The 25,352-nt window shown below is 36.0% G+C and overlaps 1 protein-coding gene across 1 annotated transcript; it reads left to right on the forward strand.

Annotated features, from left to right (window-relative positions):
* The first annotated feature begins 22,926 nt into the window (after positions 1 to 22,926).
* On the forward strand, positions 22,927 to 24,981 carry LOC120202069. The gene is made up of 2 exons (XM_039202555.1): positions 22,927 to 24,673; positions 24,854 to 24,981. Exons 1-2 carry the CDS (start codon positions 22,942 to 22,944, stop codon positions 24,979 to 24,981), a joined length of 1,860 nt encoding a protein of 619 aa, XP_039058486.1. The 5' UTR covers positions 22,927 to 22,941.
* Positions 24,982 to 25,352: the final 371 nt, after the last annotated feature.

Genomic DNA, 25,352 nt, shown 5'->3' on the forward strand with positions numbered 1-25,352 from the left:
TTGCAGACATGTGATTACTGTGGGAAACATCATCTTGGGGAATGCAGAAGAAAATTGGGCACATGTTTTAGATGTGGTTCTAGTGACCATATTATAAGGGATTGCACAGTGTCAGTTTCTACAGTTCAGACACCAGCTCGTACTCCCGCTCGTACTCAGAGTACTGTTCAGACTCCTGCGGGTGGTCGTACTAAGGAGAGAGCACCTGGATCAGTTAATAGGGTCCGAGCATCTCAGAGTAGGGTCAAGTCAGATCTGAGGCCAGACAACCTGCATTGGTTTACACTGCTAGACTTTGACAAGATCGTAATGGGCCAAATGTGACTGCAGGTACTGTTACTATTCATTCAGTTCCATACTTTGCATTGTTTGATAGTGGCTCTACAAATTCCTATGTATCACATTCCGTTTCTGAGGGTCTAAATATTCCTGTTGAGAATACTGAGCGTTCAGTGATAGTTCAAAGTCCCTTAGGCCAATCCATCGTGTTGGATCGTATTTTTAGAGAGTGCCCTATAGAGATCAATGGGGAGATTTTTCTGGCTGACCTGATGGAGTTACCCTTTAAAGAGTTCGATTTGATTCTCGGTGTAGATTGGTTGGACAAACATCGAGTAAATATTGATTTTGAGACTAAGAGAGCTGTTCTGAAGACCTCAGATAATTAAAAGATTGTAATGATCGGGGAACGACGTGGATTTCTGACGAATGTTGTGTCTGCTTTAGTAGCGGAGAAGATGATCAGGAAGGGTTCCGAGGCGTTTCTTGCTTATATTTTGGACACTAGGAGATCGCAATCCGATATTGAAGGCATCCGAATTGTCAAGGAATTTCCCGATGTTTTTCCCGAGGAGTTGCCTGGATTACCTGCAGATAGAGAAGTCGAGTTTGTGATTGAAGTCTATTCTGGTTCCACCCCGGTTTCAATGGCTCCTTATCGTATGGCCCCAAAGGAGCTTAAAGAACTGAAAATCCAACTCCAGGAGTTGTTGGACAGGGGATTTATCCGACCCAGTGTATCACCGTGGGGAGCTCCAGTTCTCTTTGTCAAGAAGAAAGATGGGACATTGAGACTCTGTATTGATTATAGAAAACTAAATAAGCTCACTGTTAAAAATAAATATCCTCTGCCCAGAATCGACGATCTATTTGACCAATTTCGAGGGGCTTCTATCTTTTCAAAGATAGACTTAAGATCTGGTTATTATCAACTTAAAGTGAAAGATTCAGATATTCCGAAGACTGCTTTCCGTACTCGATATGGGCATTATGAGTTTTTAGTGATGTCATTCGGGTTAACTAATGCCCCTGCTGCTTTTATGGATCTGATGCATAGAGTGTTTCGACCTTATTTGGACCAGTTTGTAGTTGTATTCATTGATGATATACTGGTGTATTCTAGAAGTGAAGTAGAACATGAGGAGCATTTAAGAATTGTTCTTCAGACTCTAAGGGAGAATAAGCTATACGCTAAGTTGAGCAAGTATGAGTTCTGGCTCAGCGAAGTGACTTTTCTTGGACATATCGTCTCTGTTGATGGTATTCAGGTGGATCCGAGCAAAGTGGAGGCTATTATGAACTGGAAGCAACCCATAAACGTCTCTGAGATCCGTAGTTTCTTGGGCTTAGCTGGTTACTACCGTCGTTTCGTTGAGGGGTTCTCCCTTATTGCAGCTCCTTTGACGAAACTATTGAGGAAAGACGTTCCATTTGTCTGGTCTGAGGACCAACAAGCTAGCTTTGAGAAATTGAAGACTGTTTTAACTCAAGCCCCAGTGTTGATTCAGCCTGAATCTGGGAAGGATTTTTCTGTCTACAGTGATGCTTCTCATTCTGGATTAGGATGTGTTTTGATGCAAGAGAAGAAGGTTGTCACTTATGCGTCACGTCAGTTAAGGTCGCATGAGCGTAATTATCCTACTCACGATCTGGAATTAGCTGCGGTGGTTTTTGCTTTAAAGATCTGGAGACACTACCTCTACGGAGAAAAGTGTTATATCTATACTGATCATAAGAGTCTGAAGTATCTGCTTACTCAGAAAGAATTAAATTTGAGACAGCGTCGCTGGTTGGAGATTTTAAAGGACTATGATTTTGAGATAGAATATCATCCAGGGAAGGCTAATGTAGTGGCAGACGCCTTGAGCCGTACGGCGATATCAGACCTCAGAGCCTTATTTGCCAACTTGAGCTTATTTGATGATAATAGTTTGTTAGCAGAGTTACAGGTTAAACCTACTTTGGCCGAGGAGATTAAGGCTAAACAACTTCTTGATAACTCGTTGCTTCCCATTATTGAACAAGTTAAGCAAGGATCGAGTTCGGAGTATACTGTGGATCAGGATGGTATTTTGTGTTTTCACGGTCGTTACTGCGTTCCTAAAGATGATGAGTTGAAACGGGTTATTCTTCAGGAGGCTCATAGTAGTCTTTATGCTATGCATCCTGGTGGGGACAAAATGTACAATAATCTCAAAGAGCGCTACTTTTGGACTGGTATGAAGAAGAATATTTCAGATTTTGTGGCAAGGTGTTTGACTTGTCAGCAGGTTAAGGCAGAGCACCAGCATCCGTCTGGATTATTACAGTCAATTAAGATTCCTGAGTGGAAATGGGAGCGTATTACGATGGACTTCGTTACTGGTCTTCCTCTAACTCCTTCCAAAAAGGATTCTATCTGGGTGATTGTTGATCGACTCACCAAGTCAGCGCACTTTATCCCTATTCGGGTTAATTATTCTCTGGATAAACTGGCTAAGTTATACATTTATGAGATCGTTAGACTTCATGGTGTTCCGTTGTCTATCATATCTGATCGAGATCCGAGATTCACTTCTAGGTTCTGGAAAGCTTTGCACGAGGCTCTGGGTACTCGTTTGAATTTCAGTACAGCTTTTCATCCTCAAACTGATGGACAGTCTGAGCGAGTGATTCAGGTGTTGGAGGATATATTACGGGGTTGTGTGATTGATTTTCGTGGTAGTTGGGAAGATTTCTTGCCGTTAGCTGAGTTTGCTTACAATAATAGTTATCAGGCGAGTATTCGCATGGCACCGTACGAGGCTCTGTATGGCCGTAGATGTCGTACTCCTATATGTTGGACAGAGTTACATGATAGAAAAACTTTGGGTCCAGATTTGGTTCGAGAGACTGAAGATACTGTCAGACTGATCTGTGATCGTTTAAGAGAGGCATTTGATAGGCAGAAGTCATACGTAGATAAGCGACGTAAGGATATCGAGTTTGAGGTTGAAGATCAGGTTTTTCTCAAGGTATCTCCATGGAAGAAGGTATTGAGATTTGGACGTAAAGGTAAACTGAGTCCGCGATTTATTGGGCCGTATCGTATTCTGAAGAAAGTTGGACCTGTTGCTTATCAGCTTGAGTTGCCTTCCCAGCTCAGTCGTATTCATGATGTTTTTCATGTTTCTATGTTGAGGCGATACCGTCCAGATCCAGATCACATCATTCAGGTTGATGAGGTAGAGCTGAGACCTGATTTGTCATATGAGGAGGAGCCTGTTCAGGTTTTAGAGAGGGAAGAGCGAGTCCTTCGGAATAGGCGTATTCCAATGGTCAAAGTGCAGTGGAGTAATCGTAGCCCCTCAGAAGCTACTTGGGAGACATTGGAGTCAATGGAGGTTCAATTTCCTCATCTGTTTTCATAAGGTAAATTTCGAGGACGAAATTTCTTGTAGAGGGGGAGAATTGTGTAACAACCCGATAATATCAAAATAATAGTTAAATGGAATTGAAGATTTAATTGTGAAAATTGGTAATTTTTAGGGACTAAACTGAAAGATTTTAAAACTTGTAGCTTGTTTTAGAGTTAAAGAAAATTCAGGGACCAAGCCCTGAATTTACCCAAAAAAGTTAGGTATTTGGTTTATATATATGATATATGCGTGAATTGGGTTCTGAAAATCAGAACCCAATTCCTCCCAAATTTCCATTTCCTTACCTCAACTTCCGACGACGATTCCGACACTGACCGAATTCCGATCGTCGTTTTGAAACCACCATCGTGTTCATCATCAAGCGAGGAACAAACCCTTCAATTTAATTAAAAGCGAAACGCTGCCAAACGTCGTGAATTTCAAGTCAAAGCATCGACTTTTTTTTAAGCTCAATCGCCTAGAAAATCCTAAATTCATCGCCGATCGTTGCTCCTTTTACGACACCTCCCGCACCATCGTGTTCCTTGTGCCGTTCCGAGTCCGCCGGTGTCATCCTCGATCTCTGTTGACGGCGGCGCGTGGGGAGGTGGATCAGTCAAAGATTCGGCCGAGTCGAAATCGAGCTCTCCGCCGTTCAAAAATTTGAACCGATCTTTTTAAGTATCTCGAAATCGCTCAAAATAATTTTTAGAAATTTTTCCGTGATTTTTAGAGCCCCGGAGGACGTCGCTCGCGCCCACACGCGCCACCGCAGGCGAGTGAACGCTGAAAACCGGTTTTGACCGGTTTGACCGGTCACGACCCATTTACCCGTTTACCTGACCCGTTGACCCGACCCGTTGACCGTTGACCGGTGCTATTCTGGGAATTAATTCGGTTTTTGTGCTATTCTGGAATTAATTCGAAATGGGTGCTATTTTGGTAATTTTTTAAAAGGGTGCTATTTGTGTAAAATGTTTGACAGTTTGTTGACCTCCTTTGACCAGAACTTTGACCGGCTTTGACCAGCTATTAAACGACCTTTGTTTTCGACCAAGAATATCTATCCTGATAGTTTTCGACGTTCCGAATCCGTTTTTGGGGTCCGTTTTGCTAAATTCAAACCCGAAAGTCTCCAAATCATCAGTCAACCCTGTTGACTTTAATTTTGACCAAGAATTCGAAATTTCGGAAGGTCATACTTTATATTTTTCGACGTCCTGAATTTGATTCCGAATTCCGTTTTCCAAATTCTGACCCAAAATTCCCGAATCGAGCTTGTAAACCCAAAAGGCTTAATATTTTGATTATTTAAATGAGATTTGGTCAATGATTTTTTTTTCAATAAAATATTTTATGAAGGTACTCGTGTTTCACCTGAGCAAGGATCAATTAGGTCCGGTATTATCCGTTCGTTAGATCAGCCTGAACCGCGTACTACAAGAATTACCCGTAGGTTTCCGTATATTATTTAAATAATATTTAGATTATTTATATTAGGATTCCAATATGGATTTTTCAATTCGTAGGGTCTAGCGCTGCAGTAGAACGTGATCGACATACCCAGTAATAGGCTTCCCTATCTGATTTCCCAGACTGTTACAGGTGTGTTTCCTAACAGTATTATATTACTGATTTAAATAATTTATCTGAATACCGAGTATTTGATATTTGATTTGCTGTATATTCTGATATAATTTCTGAATTAAGGTATTTCATACCGATTTCTGAGATCTGCTTATCTGATATCTGAATTATTGATTTGAATTCTGATTTCCGTATTTCTGCATATGGTTTCTAAGTATGAAATATTTGTTATGTTTTAAGTGATTAATCATTGTTTTCAATTGAATACATTCATTGTCATTTGGGGGGGTATTGTTGAAGGAAGATTATCTGCAGACTTCTCGGCTTTGTGCTCAGGTTCTAAATGGCATGTGCAGTTGGGTGTATGGTTCTGGGGAACCTACACAACTATGATGTGAACGGATGGGGGTAGTGTTCATGTTTTAAAAATAAAAATAAAAACATATTGCATAAACCGATTTCATTGAAAGATTTTATCTGTATATTTTTCTTATATACTGTATGGAGCACACTGAGCTTTTTAGCTCATTCTGTAGTTTTTACCCTTTTTCAGATAGTAGCAGACAATAAGCTAGCAGATTTGGCATCAGTGGAAATCAACTACTTATTTTGTACGAACATATATTTCTATATGTTTTTCAGTTATGTTTGGTGACATGTATTTGCTATAATTTTGGACATATCTGTATTATTAATATAATGTATTGTAAGATATATAAAAAAAAAACCTCTGAATGGGATATGTGACCACTTAGGTTTGAGTCTAACTCACAGACCGGGTCTAGGGGGTTACATTTTCGCCTTGAGCTATGCTACAAATGATATGCCTTTAAGCTAAGTGTAATCGAACTCGAAGGTATTTTGTTGGCAGATATCCCTTATTGCCTTGAGCTATGCTACAAATGATGTGCCTTTGAGCTGAGTGTAATCGAACTCAAAGGTTTTTTGTTGGCAGATAGCCCTTCTTGCCTTGAGCTAGGCTGCAAATGATGTGACTTTGAGCTGAGTGTAATTGAACTCGAAGGTCTTTTGTTTCCAGGTAGCTCTTCTCTTATTGAGCTATGCTGTAAATGATGTGCCTTTGAGCTGAGTGTAATTGAACTCGAATGTCTTTTGTTGAAGGTGCTCTTGAATCGAGTATCTTCCATTTTGAAGTCGAAACTTGACTCTAAAATCTGCAAAACATTATGTATGTGAGAAAAATAAATATGATGCTCTTAAGTATGTCTAAGATGCATTCAATATGAATTAGTCATGGATGAAGTCTCATTTTTGTCCGATGGTCTTGTACTCGGAACCGACCATGCCCCACTTTCTTCTCGAGTTGCAGCTTTTCATATTTGAGACTGTCCTGTTTGAAAATGTTTTTCCTTTTCTCTTATTTTAAAAGGGAATAATCCTGTAAAACATTCTTTCTTAATTCAAGCTCGCAATAGATTTAAATCATAAACATGAATTCAAAGGATATCAAAAGAATCAATAGCTCTTTCATGTTTTCAGAGTTATATCTATTTGAAAAATGTTCAAATAAATGAGTTGGCTTTAGGTTGGCCTCCTATTTTCTAAGGTTTCAGCCATAAAAAATGTCATTTCTCGGTCATTGTAACATGCCCTTTTTTGGCTTGGCATTTTAATTGGATGCGGACAAAATGATGCAACTAGCATGATCAATTACTAGACCTTCTATTTCGGTCCTCTGAAATCTTCCATTTGTTACAGCTTTGTAGGCTCCTCTAACAAAGGTAGTGCAAAAATATCGATCTAAAAATGAAATTCTTGAGTGCTTGTGTGAAATTGACTATAACAGGTGTTCCTTAACTCCCTTAGTCCATCATTACCGAAAATTTCTTGTTTAGATAAATCTGATTTAATTTGCCATTATCTGGCTAGCCGAATCCATAAAGCCAGAGTGTTCAACCAATTGATTTAGAGGTACATCTTAATATTATAATCACTTTTATCAAGTTAACTGAAGGGTTCATCTCATCACAAAGTCTTCGGCCGGACAATAGCAGTGGAGCAAACACCGAGTTGCCAAACGTTCGAACAATGTCATGGTTTGAACACAATCTATTTATAAAGCCAGGGCTTTCAAGTTTCCTCTATAACCAATTGCCTTAGTGGAATAGCTCAACTTTACTGATTTAATTTCTTAAGATTGTCAAGAAGAACCTGTTATAGTCTAGTGTTGTTGGAAGTCAAAAATTTCATCTTTAGAGTTCAATTTCCAAGCAACTGACCTAAACTAGATTCACCTACTCGACTATTTCATCTGTAAAGATCATCATCATCATTGAAGGTCTTAAACAAAAAGTATAGTAATGTCATATGAAAAAGATGTCCCATGTTGTCCGCGCCTATGCACATCTAAATACCAAGCCTCTTTTCATTCTTTTATGAGAGGAGAAGACTATGTCAGTCCCTGCAAGAGAAAGATGTGGTGTTTGGGTGTGCCTTTTGGGGTAAGATCATGCCACTTTATCAAATATCTGTAACTCCCATCATTTACAGAGTTTTTAATTCAGCTGATATTCAAATAATTTCAAGTTTACAAATTTGATTCATTGCTCACCATCTTTAAAGTAGCATAAATTCATTTAAATCTCCTTAAAAAATTGAGAAAAGAGGAAAAACAAATTCAAACAAAATACTACAAATGATGAAATGATCTTCTTCTTTATTTGGATTCCCCCGAGTTACTGAAGTCGATCCAATTCTTGTTACGCATCTTTTGCACGATTCTCTTGGATGTGAAGTAGTTCTTGATAGTGTGCCCTTGGACACCACCATGATATTTGCAATGAGTGTTCTCATCATACCACCTAGGGTATGGGGCTTCATTGGTTCCACCGGGTATGGCGACTCTACGTTAGTGTCAAAAAGTTGTTGGTAAAGTTCCTTGTAAGTCATGGGAATAGGATCGAAATGTTCTCATTTTTTTATGAGACATGTGAATGTAATAAAAAAGAGAAAAATAATGCAAAATATACAGGAATGCATGATGCATGCAATGTTCGAGGCATTGATAAAAAATGAGTATGTTATTATAAATAATCCTTATTGGGGACAAAAGTGGTATCTTAAAAGAAAAAAGACATTTTAAAGGTATAGACCCCGAACAACTTTTAACAGGTTGAGTTGAATACCCCGTCGAACCGCTCTGGCTTCTTTGGCTGAACCGTGTAGGTGACAAGCTACTTTTTTTACTTGTCCCAAGAAGTCTCGAATGGTTGCATTTCTGGTTTTCACTCTTTGCTAAGCATGTTCCTAACGAAAGTGTCATTGGAGCCCTCCAACGATAGGAACTATTTGAAGTTTAACTACTTGCTTCTTGAATTTGTCAACAATGGCCTCTAGTTTCAGCTACCGTTTTGCCATCTTTGTTCTTTTTGTCTTTGATCAACCTTTTCTCGTCTTGCCCCCGCAACGTTTTGCCGGCTCAAAAAGTTGACTTTTGTGTGCACAGTGTAAATCCCGATCCATTTGAGTATTCTCTGGCCATAGCTGGACTTCTGAGCTTTTCATCTATTTTATTATAACCCCTTTGTCCATTAATACAAATTATTTACGTTTAACGAACTCATTTTTGTTGGATCAACACCTCTTTTGGATGATGTAAATGATAAAATAAAAAATAAAATAAAATAGAAGAAGACAAAAAATTAGTGAGATAAATATGATAATCAAAATCATAATAAAAGTCTTACCCCACATGCTATCTACCCAACATGCTTATTATTCCTACCCGAACATGATCTCAATCCCGTAAGTTGATTTTGAACAAGTCCTAACCGCATAAATTTCTAGTTCACATGCTTTGAACAGAAAATAAAGCAGAAAATAATCAAAATAGAATAGGGCTTGAAATGAGGTTTTAGGGTAAGCTCTAATTCCCTACAGTCTCTCGGTTTAGGTTCTAAACAAGGTATCCGAGTTCTCCTTGCTGGTGCCCCCTTGAGCTTGCCAGACCCTTAGTCCTAAGCCCATTACAAGATTATGTGGACTAAGTTAAACTCAAGAGGATACATTCCCTTATGCCCGCACGGTGAATAAATTCACACGAAGACATAAGGTATATGAATCTCGAAGGTTACTTGCTAGGCATCTAGGCCCACACGGAGAATAAATTCTCACGAAGGCGTCGTTTTTACCCCCACTTAAAAGGGTTCAGAGCTCGGGTATAGAGCCTTAGATGAAAATAGCTTAGTACGCTGAAACCATTGAAAGAAAACGTCAATACAACTATTTATTTGAAAAAAATAATCAAAGATAAATAATTGGAATCGAATAAATAAATTAAAATTTAAACTTGCAATTTTCACTCAAAAAGACATAAGGTATATGAATCCCGAAGGTTACTTGCTAAGCATCTAGGCCCACACGGAGAATAAATTCTCACGAAGGCATCGTTTTTACCCCCACTTAAAAGAGTTCAGAGCTCGGGTATAGAGCCTTAGATGAAAAAAGCTTAGTACGCTGAAACCATTGAAAGAAAACGTCAGTACAACTATTTATTTAAAAAAAATAATCAAAGATAAATAATTGGAATCGAATAAATAAATTAAAATTTAAACTTGCAATTTTCGCTCAAAAAGACAACCGGAAATTAATTTCAGCATGACTCACTTACCTGTCCCCAGCGGAGTCGCCAAACTGTCGCGACCGTCTTTCGGTTGGGCCCTGGAGTTAGGCTTCAACTTGAAATGATTGGGTTAGAGTCACCACCGATCATTTAAAAATAATTAGGTGGATCAGACATCATCTTACCTTATCTGCATTTTACCATAAATGTGTCGAGTTCGGGAGTCGGTTACAGTCAAGGAAGGATTAACATCCTTGTACTTCTCTTTCGGTACCAATTAATTTGTCGGTTGTCTTAATTACGAAAATTTGAAATTAAAATTAAAATTTAAAAACTCAATTTGAATTACTTACCTTTGATCGACTAAAATTGCCCTTACCAAGTTAAAAATATGTTATATTGTAAAATAGAAATAAATAAATAAATATTTTAGTAAACCAAAGAAAAAAAAGGAAAAAGGATGGATTAAGAATAAAAAATAAAGTAAAGAAAATATAAATATAAAAAATATAAATATAAAAATATGTATATATAAGAAAGGTAAAAAGATAAAAAATGAAAAAACAAGTTTTAAAAAATAATAATAAAGAAAATGATACTAGATAAAATAATCTAAATTAGGACTAAAATAATTGAAATCTAAATCTAAGGATTCAATTTAAAATAAAAGTTCTAGGACCATAATGAATTGTATGCATAATATATTGCCAAACTTAAAGGAAAAATAAAGCTAACATAATTCATCAAATGTCAAGTGACCAAATAAGTAGTTTTCCCAATATATTACAATTGGTGGGTTCCACTTGCTATGTCAGTAGAGGTGGGTATATGGACTAAGGCCCGCGAGCTACCCGTATAACCCGCGGCCCGTGCGGGCTTCATGCCTAAAAAAATAAAGCTCGTTTAAATTGCGGGCTTATTAGCTCGGACAGTTAAACCCGTGGGTTTAATGGGTATACCGCGGGCAGCCCGCTTAATTTAATTTTTTTCCAATTTTTTTATGTTTTACGGAAGACAATTCACGTTTTATGCGCATTTTATGTCCATTAGAGGTCGTGTGATCAATGTTGCTCAGGTCACCAACAATGCTTTGTCTTTGGTTCACTAGTTTGCATCCAAGCAGTAAAGTTGGAAAAGAGAAAAAGTTGGTTAACTACACAATATTTACACAACAACAAAAAATATTTCTATCTAGGAGTTTAGACAAAATAACATTTACATCGAATGCTCCAAAAGTGACTTGCAATACCTTAAATACAATTTCGACTAATCTACTAGTATTAAAAAGTTGTAAATACGTTAAACTCGAAAAGTAAACTTATATAGGTTAAATAAAAAATATAGTATTAACACATGTTATGCATAAACTTGAAATTTTCAGTGACAAATACTTATCAACATTTATAGCTTAATTGAAGGTAAATATTACAGCTCTTAACGTTTAGTAAAATTATTTCTTTATAAATTTACTTTTGATTTCAAAATTTAAACTATCTAATACAGTATGAATTTTATTATATTGTAGATGAAGTGGACAAGTCTCCGGTGATTAGAAAAATGAAAGATTAAACTACATCCAATGATTCAAAAAACATTGAATATTATTGATGTTGATTTTATTTAGACTTATTGAGGCTTATTAGTGTTATGGTGTTATTTATTTTAGACTTATTGAGACTTAATTGTGTTATGATGTTATTTATTTTAGACTTATTGACACTTAATGGTGTTATGGTGTTATTTATTTTAGACTTATTGAGATTTAATAGTGTTATGGTGTTATTTATTTTAGACTTATTGAGACTTAATGGTGTTATGATGTTATTTATTTTAGACTTCTTGAGATTTAATGGTGTTATGGTGTTATGTATTTACTTGTTTATCTTGAGACTTATTGAAACTTTTGCTGCTACCTTCCTTTTCAAGTTGCTGGATCATTTTTAAAGGTGTAGCAAGTTAGAACATTATTTTTATTGCATTTAAAGCATTTAAAATTGTTGTTATTTAACGGGTTGCGGGTAAGCCCGTTTAGCCTGCAGGTTAAATAGACGGGCCGCGGGCCTTAGAATTCAAGATTGTTTATGATTGCGGGCTTTTTAAACCGCTTCGTTTAAGCCTGCACCGTCAAAACCCGCGGGCTAAATGGGCAGGTAGCCCGTATACCCAACTCTATATGTCAGATTAAAACCACATTCCAATTTAAAACGAAAAAAAGGGAACAAATTTCATTTGTTACCAGAGATTAAAAAAAGGAGGGTGAGCGCTTCATTGTTTTCTCGCCGGGAACGGAAGGACCTTCGTCCGTCGCCGTTAGTCTCCAACAGTGACCAAACTACACCGAACGCTTCTTCTTAGTGAGGGGAGTTTGGATCCGGGGTTCGTTTCACCAGAAAGTGCATCATTGGTCCCGAAAATGTCAAAAACTATCTGGCTTCTTTCACTCTGATATGCCACTTCTAGCCGTTGGATCATCCCGGTTTTAAAATATGTTGTTCACCACCATTCTTTCTCATGTTTCACCGTTCGGATCTTCAAACGGAATTCCTTGTTGTCGGTGAAGAACTCCGACTGAATGGTAAAAGTCTCTCTCTTCCTTTGTCGAATCTGTTTCCCCGTATCCTGCTACTGTACTTCCTTTCTCTGTATTTTCTTTCGATTATTATGTGTTGCTTTCGAAACCGATGCCCCCTTTTCTTGTGTTCTTCCCCTTTATTTATAGTGTTTCAAAACTCTATTTTTAGGTGCGGTTTAGAGTTTTGTTTGGACTGAAACACTATGTTTGTTGGGTTATGGTTGTTGACTATGCCAAGAATCCGGGGAGGTGGGTTGAGATTTTGGCGGCGAAAAATTAGTGTCTACACTTAGTGTTTATATTAGTTGTTCTTGGCTATGAAATCTGCAGAAAGATAAGCTACAACCCACAAAAACTTAATATGGTAATACACAAAAGGAAAGAAGCCTGAATAGGTAATTATCGATATTTTAATGTTTAATTAGAATTAAATTAATTAATATGATTTAAGATGGCAACACGAAAGTTGTCATATTTTCTCCATTTTGCAAACTTTGATTTTATTTTTACTCTTAAATTTGTCATAGTTTCTCCCTTTTTCTTCCTTTTATTAACGTGTCACATTATCAAAATAACATTAATTAATGTTATAGTGATCACATCTTAATTAAAACGAAACAAAAGTAACTACGAATTAAATTTTTTGAATCAAGTGACCATACGCTTATAAAAATGAAACAAGAGTGACCAACTCTGTAGTTTACCCTTTAATAAAAAATTATAATTCTATTAAAAACAAAATTTAATTTTAATTAATGGTTAATATAAAATAAATCCTTATAATTTTTAATATTTACATAATAAAGACAAATTTGTTTGTGATACATTTCGGTACATCACTTTAATGGTATGTTGCGGTACACGACAAGCACCATAGATTCTTCCATACTTATATATGTTAAAAAAAAGAAAAAGAAAAGAAATAGAAAATCTTTCTGCCGTGGAATTTAAAACCCCAAAGCCTATCAGTTTTGTTTTTCCAACGAAATTTCTTTGGAGCACACCAATCATTTGTGTTCGAACAGTTTATTTGTTAGAAATTTTTCACAGTTTCGTCGTGCTCTTTAAAACCTGTACCATGTGTTCCCTTTGCAACCAGATTGATCTTGCTTTTTAACGAGAAACGGTTGGTCGTGTAAAAGTTTGATTCAGAGTATAATTTTGATATTCATTTTATTGGTTTTAATTAGATGCATCTCTTACCATGCTACAACCGTTTCAATTCTATTTAATAATTTTTTTCTATTGAATCTGAAATTTTTAATTTTGATCGATGTTGTGGTGATGTATTTGAATCTATGTGTATCCCTATCTAGTGTTATATTCAATGTTTTTAAAATCGGACTGGACATTGAACCGGTAAAGGTACTGGTTCACTGATTCAACCGGGTTTAACCATAGTTGAACCGGATTTTATATAAAATAATATATTTTTTAATTTTACATAATATTCAAAGCAATATTAATATATATGTAACACTTTTTTTTAAGTTTACAATATTAAAAAGTATAAAAATATCACAAGCCATAACATATATAAATTAAAAATCATAAAATCAAGTGAAACAAAATGATTCAAATCAACTATAACATAATATTTAAGGTAAAACATATTAAATAATAAATATAATTATATAACTATAATTAAAAAAATAAAATTAGGGCTTAAAAAAATCATAACAAATGATGTCATTTAGTTTAATTTTTTTTAAAAAAAACAATCCCACATAGCTAAGAAACATAGAAGAGCATCCCAAAAGTTTAAAGAGTAAAAATATGAGAACAAAACAATCCCACATGGCTAAGAAACATAGAAGAGCATCCAACTTACTTCTATAAATAATAGAGATAATTTGATATTTAAAATCATGGAGCCTTTTGGTGAGCACAAAACGAACTATTCTTTCGCTTCATTTGAGCTCAAATTTTAGGCTTCAATCGAACTTCTAAATTTTTTTTGAGTTCGAGCCTTTTCGAGTTCAAGTTTTAATATTATATTTCGAGTTCGATTTGAACTTGATAATTTTTAGCTCGTGAGTTTTTGAGTCGAGTTGAGTTTACTTTTAAAGTTTTCGACTTCGAGTTGAGCTTAGCAATACTCGAATTTGACTTGGCACGTTGAACAAACGACGTCGTTTGGTTTAATTTTTTTTAAAAGAAAAAAAGTGAATCGACGGTTCAAACTGGTTTTGCCGGTTTTCAGCTGGTTCACCCCAATTTTATCAGTTTTCAACCGGTTCTACCGGTTTTTAGCCGGTTCATTGCCAGACCGGTTTTGATAACCATGGTTATATTTGTTATGTGTTAGTTGTTTGATTGGTTGAACATTGATTGAAGCATGTTTGTTCCGTGTTATTTTTGTATTGATTACAATTTTGATAAGTATGTTATGTGACACATGTTATTTATCAGTTTCAGATTTGTGATATGTATTTGGATTTTGAAAGTTATGTAAATGTTTTTACATTCGGATCGGATCAGAATTAGGATATGTACATCTTGATGCAATGTGTTAGTTTTTACATTCGGATATGTGTTAGTTTTTTCCGCGTCACTCGACTCTAATTTTTGGTTTGTCGATGGTCTTTCAATAACTTGATCCTCTTTTGTGTTCATTTCCAATGCAGTCAGATATATTTGTATCTACCTTTTTTCGAGTTTATTTGGTTAGATTTTTAACCTTTTCCTTATATAGTCTTTTTGTGATCTTAAGTGGCTAGTTTTCTTGTGTTAATGATTATAGGAAAACGTCCTTATTATGTGTTTAGTTTACGGTTATAATTGTAAACATTTATTTTAATTTAATTTTTTCCTATTTTTAATAAAATTAGAGGCTTTTATTATTGTTATTAAATTGGACAGAGAAATAAAATTTTTCTTAATCAAATTCTAATTCTATATAGAGTAAATGATAAAAATGTAAGGAAAACTTTAAGGGAAAGAAGAGGAATACTTTTAGAATTTAGAGTTCACGACCTAAAGAAATATAAAAGAATAGAGGTGAGTAATTTGACCAGCGGATCATATATATTTGCTCAATAAAGATAAAAAACAGTGAGAAATATGAAAGATAAAGTGAGAAATGAGAATACGCGTATCATTAAGTATGGGAGATAAATTCTTTCCTTGAATTGTTGAGAATTCCACAATCACGTAACCCTTTAGTAAACAAATATCTAAATTGGGCAAGAGGCTAATCATATTATTTTGTGTTGATAGTTATCAATTTCTGTTCACAAAATGCTGCAGGTATACTATTTTGTTGAAAGCATACACCGAAAGTGCATTTAGCAAGGTTGAAAAAAAAAATGAAATTTAAATGTCAAAATTAGGTGCAACAATGGTTGAAAACTAAATGGGCAAATTACAAACTTTAGTCACTAAACATTTAGGGTATTTACAAGATTATACTTAAGCTTCAACTATAAATACCCTAACCCATTTAGCTTCAAAACCATCCCAAAGCATTCTAGCTTTCTTCCAATACTAGAGAGAATTTAGAGAGTTTCTTGAGAGTTGTTTTCTCCTTTTTATCAAGAGAGAATTATCATTGTTTTCTCCTTGGTATATCGAGAGAGATTGTAATTCCTATTTTCTCATAGTGAAATTCTTTTACCGTTGCCCGTAGTTTTTACCCTATATTATTTAGGGGTTTTCCACGTAAATTTTGTGTATTCTTTATCTTTATTTTTATTTTCTCAAATTATCAGTTACGATTTTACTCTATCCGATAGCCGTCTTCAGCAACAATTGGTATCCGAGCCAGATTTGAGTGTGTAATAACTGCTTATTGTCTTTGTGGTTGCCACCAAAAGGTGGATCCTCCAACATAAGAAAATAAGAAGTTATTACCCATTTTTTGAAGGTTCCAGAGAACTATTCACGATAGTGAAATAGTGGGAGCTATCCGTAAAAGAAGCTATGACAACGAAATTTGATATTGAAAAATTCAATGGGAGAAATTTCTCATTATGGAAATTGAAGGTGAAGGCCATCCTGAGAAAAGACGGTTGTCTAGCAGCTATCAGTGAAAGGTCGGTGTATTTCACAGATGACAACAAATGGATCGAAATGGACGGGAATTCTATGGCAAACTTTCATCTAGCATTAGCAGATGAAGTATTGTCAAGCATCGAGGAGAAGAAGACAACTAAGGAGATATGGGATCATCTCACCAAATTATACGAGGCCACATCGCTGCATAATAAAATTTTTCTTAAGAGAAAATTGTACACTCTCCGTATGCCAGAATCTACTTCAGTGATGGAGCACTTAAATACACTGAATACTTTATTTTCTCAGCTTACATCCTTAAGCTGTAAAATAGGAGAACAAGAACGTGCTGAACTTCTACTTCAAAGTCTACCGGATTCGTATGATCAACTCATCATCAACTTGACAAACAGTAATGTTACCAGTCTAGTCTTCGATGACGTTGCAGCTGCTGTTCTACAAGAAGAAAATCGGCGCAAGAATAAGGAAGACAGACAAGTAAATCTACAACAAGCAGAAGCGTTGACAACGATGATAGGGAGATCAACAGAACATGGCCAAAGCAGCAGTCACAAATATAGTAGATCGAAGTCAAGAAGAAAGAAGAATTTAAAGTGCTACAATTGTGGAAAGAATGGTCACTTGAAGAATGATTGTTGGAGTCTAAATAAAAACTCCAATCCACAAGGCAATACTGCAAACACTTCAGATGATGGAGATGCTCTATGTTGTGAAGTGTCAACCACCGTGGAAGGTAGAAAGAGATATGTAGACATATGGTTGATTGATTCGGGAGCAACATATCACATGACCTCAAGAAGAGAATGGTTCCATCATTATGAACCTGTCTCAGGAGGATCTGTGTATAGTTTCAATGATCATGCCTTAGAGATCATTGGCGTGGGAACCATCAAATTGAAGATGTATGATGGAACAATTAAAGTTGTTCGAGATGTGTGGCACGTAAAAGGCCTGAAGAAAAATTTATTATCCTACGGATTGTTGGATAATAATGCAAGCAAGATTGAAACATGTAAAGGAATCATGAAGGTGTTTCGTGGAGCGCTTGTGGTGCTGAAAGGCGAAAAGATAGCAGCAAACTTATACATGCTGAAGGGAGAGACTTTGCTAGAAGCAGAAGCCTCTGTTGCCTCATGTAGTTCAGATTCTGCAATGCTATGGCATCAGAAACTTGGACACATGTCAGAACAAGGAATGAAAGTCCTTGTGGAGCAAAAGCTACTTCCAGGCTTAACAAAGGTATCACTTACTTTGTGTGAGAAGACGTCCCAATTGGCACTCAGATTATGTTATAGAAGGTAATATTGCATACTACCTTTTAACAGAGGACGGTGAGCCATCAACATACCAGGAGGCAATAAATAACTCATATGCTTCACTGTGGATGATGGCGATGCAAGAGGAAATTGAAGCCCTTCATAAAAATAATACATGGGACCTTGTGCCACTACCACAAGGAAGGAAGCCAATTGGTAACAAATGGGTCTTTAAAATCAAGCGAAATGGTGACGATCAAGTGGAGAGGTATCGTGCAAGACTGGTGGTCAAAGGATATACTAAAAAAGAAGGTACTGATTTTAATGAAATTTTTTCTTGTGGTTCGACTAACAACAATTCGAGTAGTCTTGGCAATGTTTGCTACATTGAATTTACATCTAGAGCAGCTAGATGTTAAAACAACTTTTCTTCATGGAAATCTTGAAGAAGAGATTTACATGCTTCAGCATGAAGGTTTTGAAGAAGAAGAAAAGAAGAACTTGGTTTGCAGGTTGAACAAATCTTTGTACGGTCTAAAGCAGGTGACGAGGTATTGGTATAAGAGATTTGATTCCTTCATTATGTTCATGGGATACAACAGACTTAATGCAGACCCTTGTGCTTATTTCAAGAGGTCTGGTGATAACGATTTTGTTATATTGCTGTTGTATATGGATGACATGTTGGTTGCAGGACCCAACAAAGATCATATTGAAGAATTGAAGGCACAACTGGCTAGGGAATTTGAAATGAAGGACTTGGGATCAACAAACAAGATTCTAGGGATGCAAATTCATCGAGACAGAAGTAATAGGAAGATTTGGCTTTCACAAAAGAATTACTTGAAGAATATCTTGTCACGATTCAGCATGCAAGATTGTAAGCCAATTTCTACCCCTCTTCCTATTAACTTCAAATTATCCTCCAGTATGAGTCCTAGCAGTGAAGAAGAGAGGATGGAGATGTCTCGAGTGCCGTATGCATCAGCAGTGGGAAGTTTAATGTTCGCTATGATATGCACAAGACCAGACATTGCACAAGCAGTGTGAGTGGTTAGTCGGTATGGCGAATCCAGGCAAAGAGTATTGAAATACAGTAAAGAGGATCCTGAGATACATCAAAGGGACCTCAAATGTTGCATTATATTACGGAGGATCAAACTTAAATATAAATGGGTATGTCGATTCTGACTATGCATGGGATTTGGATAAAAGCAAATCTACTACAGGATATGTGTTCAAAATTACTGGTGGAGCTGTAAGCTGGGTTTCAAAATTACAGTCAGTTGTGGCTACATCCACAACAGAGGCAGAATATGTAGCAACTACACAAGCCAGTAAAGAAGCAATTTGGTTGAAGATGCTATTGGAGGAGCTTGGGCACAACCAAGAGTATGTCTCTATGTTTTGTGACAGTCAAAGCGCCTTGCATCTAGCAAGGAATCCAACATTTCATTCAAGGACAAAGCGCATACGAGTTCAGTACCATTTCATTCGTGAAAAGGTAGAAGAAGGGACGATAGATATGCAGAAGATCCATACCAAAGATAACATAGCAGATTTCATGACGAAGGCAATCAATGCTGATAAATTTACCTGGTGTCGATCCTCTTGTGGACTGTCAGAGACGTAAGCAACATGATGGTACAAGGTAGAAAGAATGGTGTGAAGATATGATTGTTCCAATCAAATCTTCAAGTGGGAGATTGTTGAAAGCATGCACTGAAAGTGCATTTAGCAAGGTTGAAAAAAAAATGAAATTTTCAACAATGGTAGGCACCAAATATAAAATGTCAAAATTAGGTGCAAAATGGTTGAAAACTAAATGGACAAATTATAAACTTTAGTCACTAAACTTTTAGGGTATTTACATGATTAGTTCTTAAGCTTCAACTATAAATACCCTAACCCATTTAGCTTCAAAATCATCCCAAAGCATTCTAGCTTTCTTCCAATACTAGAGAGAATTTAGAGAGTTTCTTGAGAGTTGTTTTCTCCTTTTTATCAAGAGAGAATTATCATTGTTTTCTCCTTGGTAGATCGAGAGAGGTTGTAATTCCTATTTTCTCATAGTGAAATTCTTCTACCGTTGCCCGTAGTTTTTACCCTATATTATTTAGGGGTTTTCCACGTAAATTTTGTGTCTTCTTTATCTTTATTTTTATTTTCTCAAATTATCAATTACGATTTTGCTCTATCCGATAGCCGTCTTTAGCAACATATTTTGAAGTGGGTATCTTTTGATTTTTATTTCCATGATAATTTTACTCGAATTGAATTAACATATGATGCTAAAGTAGCTCAATTTTGCAATCAAAATAGCTAAATTCGACTCTTGCTCCAGCCTCCATGCATCAGATATTCACTTCATAACTAAAGTCGATCCTTTTCCAGGTTTCAAATTCAAGTGCATAAATATTAAACAATTTGCAACTAGCCTATGTTGTTCGAAGCCTGCTAAGTATCAGTTAATGCAAGAAGAATTACAATTAAGAACTGCAATGCATTATGAAGAATCTATCAACCTTTCATTTCATGTCAGGGTGGGGATTCATTGCAAGTCCACAAGATAATTATGTGATTATTTTAACAGTTTTAAGAAAAATTTATGTTCCCAGTTTCACTTTCTTCAGTGAGGTTAGATTTCAAATCCAGTCTTAATCATCATGAATTTAGAAACCAACGCACTTCCTTTCCACGCGGATTAAATATGCAGTGAAGATATCAAAGAATAAAACAAACTTATGCACATCCCAATACAGCTATATGTACATTTAGAAACTTTACAACAAGAAAAAAAGTATCAACGTACCCAAACTCCACACATTAGTACTGAATTATTAATAATCTAAACCCTTTGGACTTGCTTTTCATGATTTTTCTTCTATACACAGCTTGTTTATATAGAAGCCGCATAATCTTGAGACCTTCAAACATCTGTACTAATTCTGGTTTAATCAATGTCGGAATTCTGCTATATATATATATATATATATTTATTTATTTATATAGCTTTGCTTGTTATGTGGCTGAGAAGTGTTTAAGGGACCACCTTTTGCTTTTGGTTTGAGTCGATAATACCCTGGATTCTGATATTGAAGCCTGTGGTCCCTCAAACATTGCATTTTTCATTATCATGACAGAGAAATGGAAGGATAGAAAGAGATTGATTTCTCATTTTGCTTACATTGTGAGATTTTAGCTATGGTGAACTCTTTTATATATATATATATATGTATATATTGGTGAATCAAGTGGAGAACTTAAGAATCAGATTCAACAAAAAGGTTAAACTTTGGTATAAAAAAGGTTTTTGTTGTTGTTATAGACATGTCGAGGAATACAGAAATAGCTTTAGCAAATCGAAGTAACATCAGATTTAACGAACTCAAGCGAAAGAAAAATCTGGGTTTCCATACAGTATCATGACAAGTATGCACAGAGAATCTAGAAACTTGTAATAATCTGAGTTTATTGGTATAATTTTGGAGATTCTCGAAGATGACTATATAACCTGATGTCCAGTTTAACTGATCTTTGGTCACATAAGACAAAACAGGTTTTAAAAAATGTTAAGTGTTGTGAATAAACAATGGAGAGAAAAAGTGGGCAAAACAGCAATAACTCAACCCCAGACCTAACCTCAACCGTAAAGGACCACAGGTTGCTGACATGGTGAGCACTAACCCTACAAAGAAGAGGGAAAAGGCAAAGATGATCAGATAATCAATCACATATGTAAACCATTGCCAGTAAATATGGAGCATCCACACAAAAAGAAAACACGCTCTCCGGATTTGGACGCTTTTTGAGTTTTGATCATCAAGTCCACAACATCTGACTTTATGTTTAACATAAGCAGTAAACTATGAAATAGTCAGATGAATTAATTTACATTGTGAAGCAAACCAACAAAACAATTCATTTTCAGTTTTGAGTTCCCCCGGCTCGGCAACAAGACTTTTGTATTAAATAAAGTCTAATGACATGTCTTGTTAAAAATCTCCCTAACCTAAATGAAAGAAAAGAGTACATAACAGTTAGTAGAAAGAATACACGACATATAAAGGACCACACCGACGAATGGGTAAAATGCAAAATCAACAAAAAAAAAATTAAGCATACAAATACACACAAAGAGCATAGAGACGAACCTAAGCAGCTTTGAAGGGTAGAAAGCATTAACAATGGCAAGCACTCTCTTAACTGCATGCAGGAGGCAAAAAGTCGTAGGATAATTAGGGGCGTAAATGAATCAATCTTGAACTAACAAAGTCGTGTTCATGTTTTTTTTTGTTTTTTAAGGTGTTCATATTTGGTTGGGGTTTATTTAAATTTTTAATATAATGTTTGTGTTTGTTTATTTATTTTTAAAGGTATTCGTGTTCGTTCGTGAATATATTACCTTTAAACGTTACCAACTGCCTCTTTTTACCCTTTTATTTGCATGTCAAAGAAAATGGTGAAATTACACCTTTAGTCCTTAAGTTCTTTAGGCTTCATATTTTGAACTCCAAATTCACCTTATGTTCAAATTAATCTATATTTATACCAATATTTAAAATACAAAAAAATAAAAGGAGAGTTGAGTAAAAAAAATTATAAATAAACTTGTTCGTGAACATAAACGAATCAAACATAATTTTGTTTGTGTTCATTCATTTATTAAATGAATATATAAATTTTGTTCATAATCTTTTATTTAGATTAATAAACGAACATAAACAAACTTTACACGAATGATTCGCCAACAGTTCATCAAATACTCTATTCATTTATACCTATAGATAGTATATTTGAATTCTCTTATTTCATTGAGACCTTGCAAATGGAAGTTGCTTAATTAATCATTTCCCACCCACCTAGTTAAACAAAAGGGGCAAGTACAATATGTGTCAGGTTTTGTAGTTCATTCACTGGAATCACGTCCTGGTAAACCTGTGCTCTTTTATCCTCTTTTCGATAAAAAAAAGAGAGGCACATTTGTTTCGGTTCAAATATGGAAAAATGGGTTCTCAAAGTTATATTATAAAATCCTTTTCATGCGCCGCTAGGTGTCAATACACCACTAATCTTCTTTAATATTTATAGTATCAAACCCTAACCTTGCTCAAATCCAGGAAGACTTGTACACCAAATCTTTGTTCTAAAGCAATGGATTCCTTGAAGAAGAAAGGGAAGATGACCCCTATCTTTAACAGCCCTAAAACCAGCGATACAAACAAAATGGTTATGGAGCAGATATGCCGCGATCCATGTTGTTTCTTTTGTATCATGAAAGAAGTAGACCCATCTCTCAAAAGAGCTGGAATCGCAACTTGCTTCAAGGAAATGCCACTCACCAGAGATGACCAACAACATGTTTTGGTCCTAAGTAGTCTCTGGAATATTGCAATGGCGCAGCCTGATGATCCCGAGTTCCCATCCCTTGGCATCTTCTACTGCATGACCAGTTTCCTAGACAAAGGAATCAATGATAGAGGCTGGCTCCTTAGGGATCAGAACATCTTCATTCCTTACTATGCAGCTCATGTTATTGGCTCCTATACTATGAACAAGGTTGAGTTTGCAGAGAAAGCTGTGCTGGCGGGTGTGGTACCTCCATTAACGAAGCTCCTAAGAGGACACATGAGCTGGGTTGAGCAAAGAGTGGCTGTTCGAGCTCTTGGTCACCTCGCAAGCTATGAGAGAACCTTTGAAGCAGTAGCAGCTCATGAAGAGGAAGTAGTGAGACTCACAATGCACTTAGCTTCTACTTGTTTGGAGGAAGTGTATGTTAAGTTTGTTGGAGTAAAGGATAAGAGTAAGAGATCCAAATATCACTGTGATTTGCTTACAAGAGGGGTTGGTGGTTCAGAAATGGAGAACCGAAAGGCAGAAGAATGGGCTAGCCAGCTACAGTGCTGGTCTCTCTATCTTCTCAACTGCTTTGCCTGCAAAGAGAGATCTCTGAATCTTATTTGCAAGCGAGAGTTTTTGGTTGATTTGTGTGGAATGCTGGGTGGATTGGTGAATCACTTGTCGCCAGCAGGTGTGGGATTGATTAGAATTTTGTGTTACAATAAATATGGAAGACAAAGCATCTCTGAATCTAAGGAGGTCTTAGAGAATCTATGTCATCTCTCGAGGTCATCAGATGATTGTCAGTACATGGGGGTTGATTGCCTTCTATTGCTTCTCAAAGACCCAGATACGAGGTACAAGGTTATTGAAATTGCCACCATGTTCCTCGTCGATTTGGTTGAACTCAAAAGTCTTGGAGATAGATCGAGCTTAGGTGAAACAATCACAAAAACCCTTCTCTTAGGTTTTAAACAAAGAAAATTTAGAATCAAGAACAGCCAAGTTATAAAGTCTCTGCAAGAAACATGGGAGTTGAAGATAGAAAGGGAGAAGAGAGAAAAAACCATGTCTGAGGAAAAGGTTGAAGAGAGAAGGGTGCTAGCAAACCTCATAAAGCAACAAGCAAATCATATGTTTTGGTTAAGAGATGTAGAGACTGCTATAAAGAGGTATACCGAAGCATTGGATGCATGCCCTTTGAAGCTTCGAAAAGAGAGAATGATCCTATACAGTAATAGAGCTCAGTGCTATTTGCTGCTTAGAGACCCTGATGCTGCCATTAGAGACTCAACTCGAGCTCTTTGCCTTTCCAATCCCACTAATTCTCATGGTAATAGCCTGTGGAGAAGATCACAGGCTTATGACATTAAAGGGTTGGCTAAAGAGAGCTTAATGGACTGCATAATGTTCATCAATTGCTCCATCAACTCGGAGACTAACAAGCGTGTCAAGATTCCATACTATGCAGCTCGAATGATCAACAAACAGATGGATGCCACATGGCTGTTTGCCAATGCGCAGTCGAAGGCCACGATCAATTATCACACAAAAGTACTTCAAGAATCAGACGAAGATTATGAGATAAGTAGCAATGAGGATCATGATCAGCAAGAATGTGATGAAATGATGAGGATGATGATGGAGAAGAAAAGTACAGCATCTGGTGAGCATTTACTTGATATATTATAAAATAGTACAAAGTCATCACTGCAACTCAATCTTTTGACAATTCAAATGGTTATATACATATAGTACGTACATATATATACATTTCCTGCAACATAGCATGCTTCTAAAGTGAATGCAATGTTTTATGACTTTTTGCTGGTAACCCTTTTTCCAGGTCTGTCCACCATAATTGAAGAACCTTTGATTGTGAGGGAAAGAAGTTGGAGAGAGATGAAAAGGTCACGGAGAAACAAAGCTTTTAATGCTTATGGCTTTATCAATGTAAACGGAAAACATACATAGCATATTACATTTTGTTGCATGAAAGCAATGATGTCATTCAAGGGACATTAAATTTTCCATACCGAAAACGGTTTAAATCTTTCATTCAGACAAGTGTCATGATTGATTACAAGAGTAGTATATGTTCATAATATTACTTAACCACTAATAATGCACACACACCCTGCATCTGCATACGCAACTGTTAGAATCAAAGATTTCAAGGGAGAATAACACTCCCTTTAATCATTGAAACCACTCAATAGGTTCATATGTCATAAGAAACGTTTTAGCTGTTATGAGTTAGAGTTATATATATAATATGCTGATGAGTTGAATTTTTATTTTAGAAGTTCATATGAATGATATCATGAAATTTAAGTGGGATGCAA

This window comes from Hibiscus syriacus, unplaced genomic scaffold, assembly GCF_006381635.1.
Source record: "Hibiscus syriacus cultivar Baekdansim isolate YM2019G1 unplaced genomic scaffold, ASM638163v2 tig00008146_pilon, whole genome shotgun sequence".
Taxonomy (NCBI): domain Eukaryota; kingdom Viridiplantae; phylum Streptophyta; class Magnoliopsida; order Malvales; family Malvaceae; genus Hibiscus; species Hibiscus syriacus.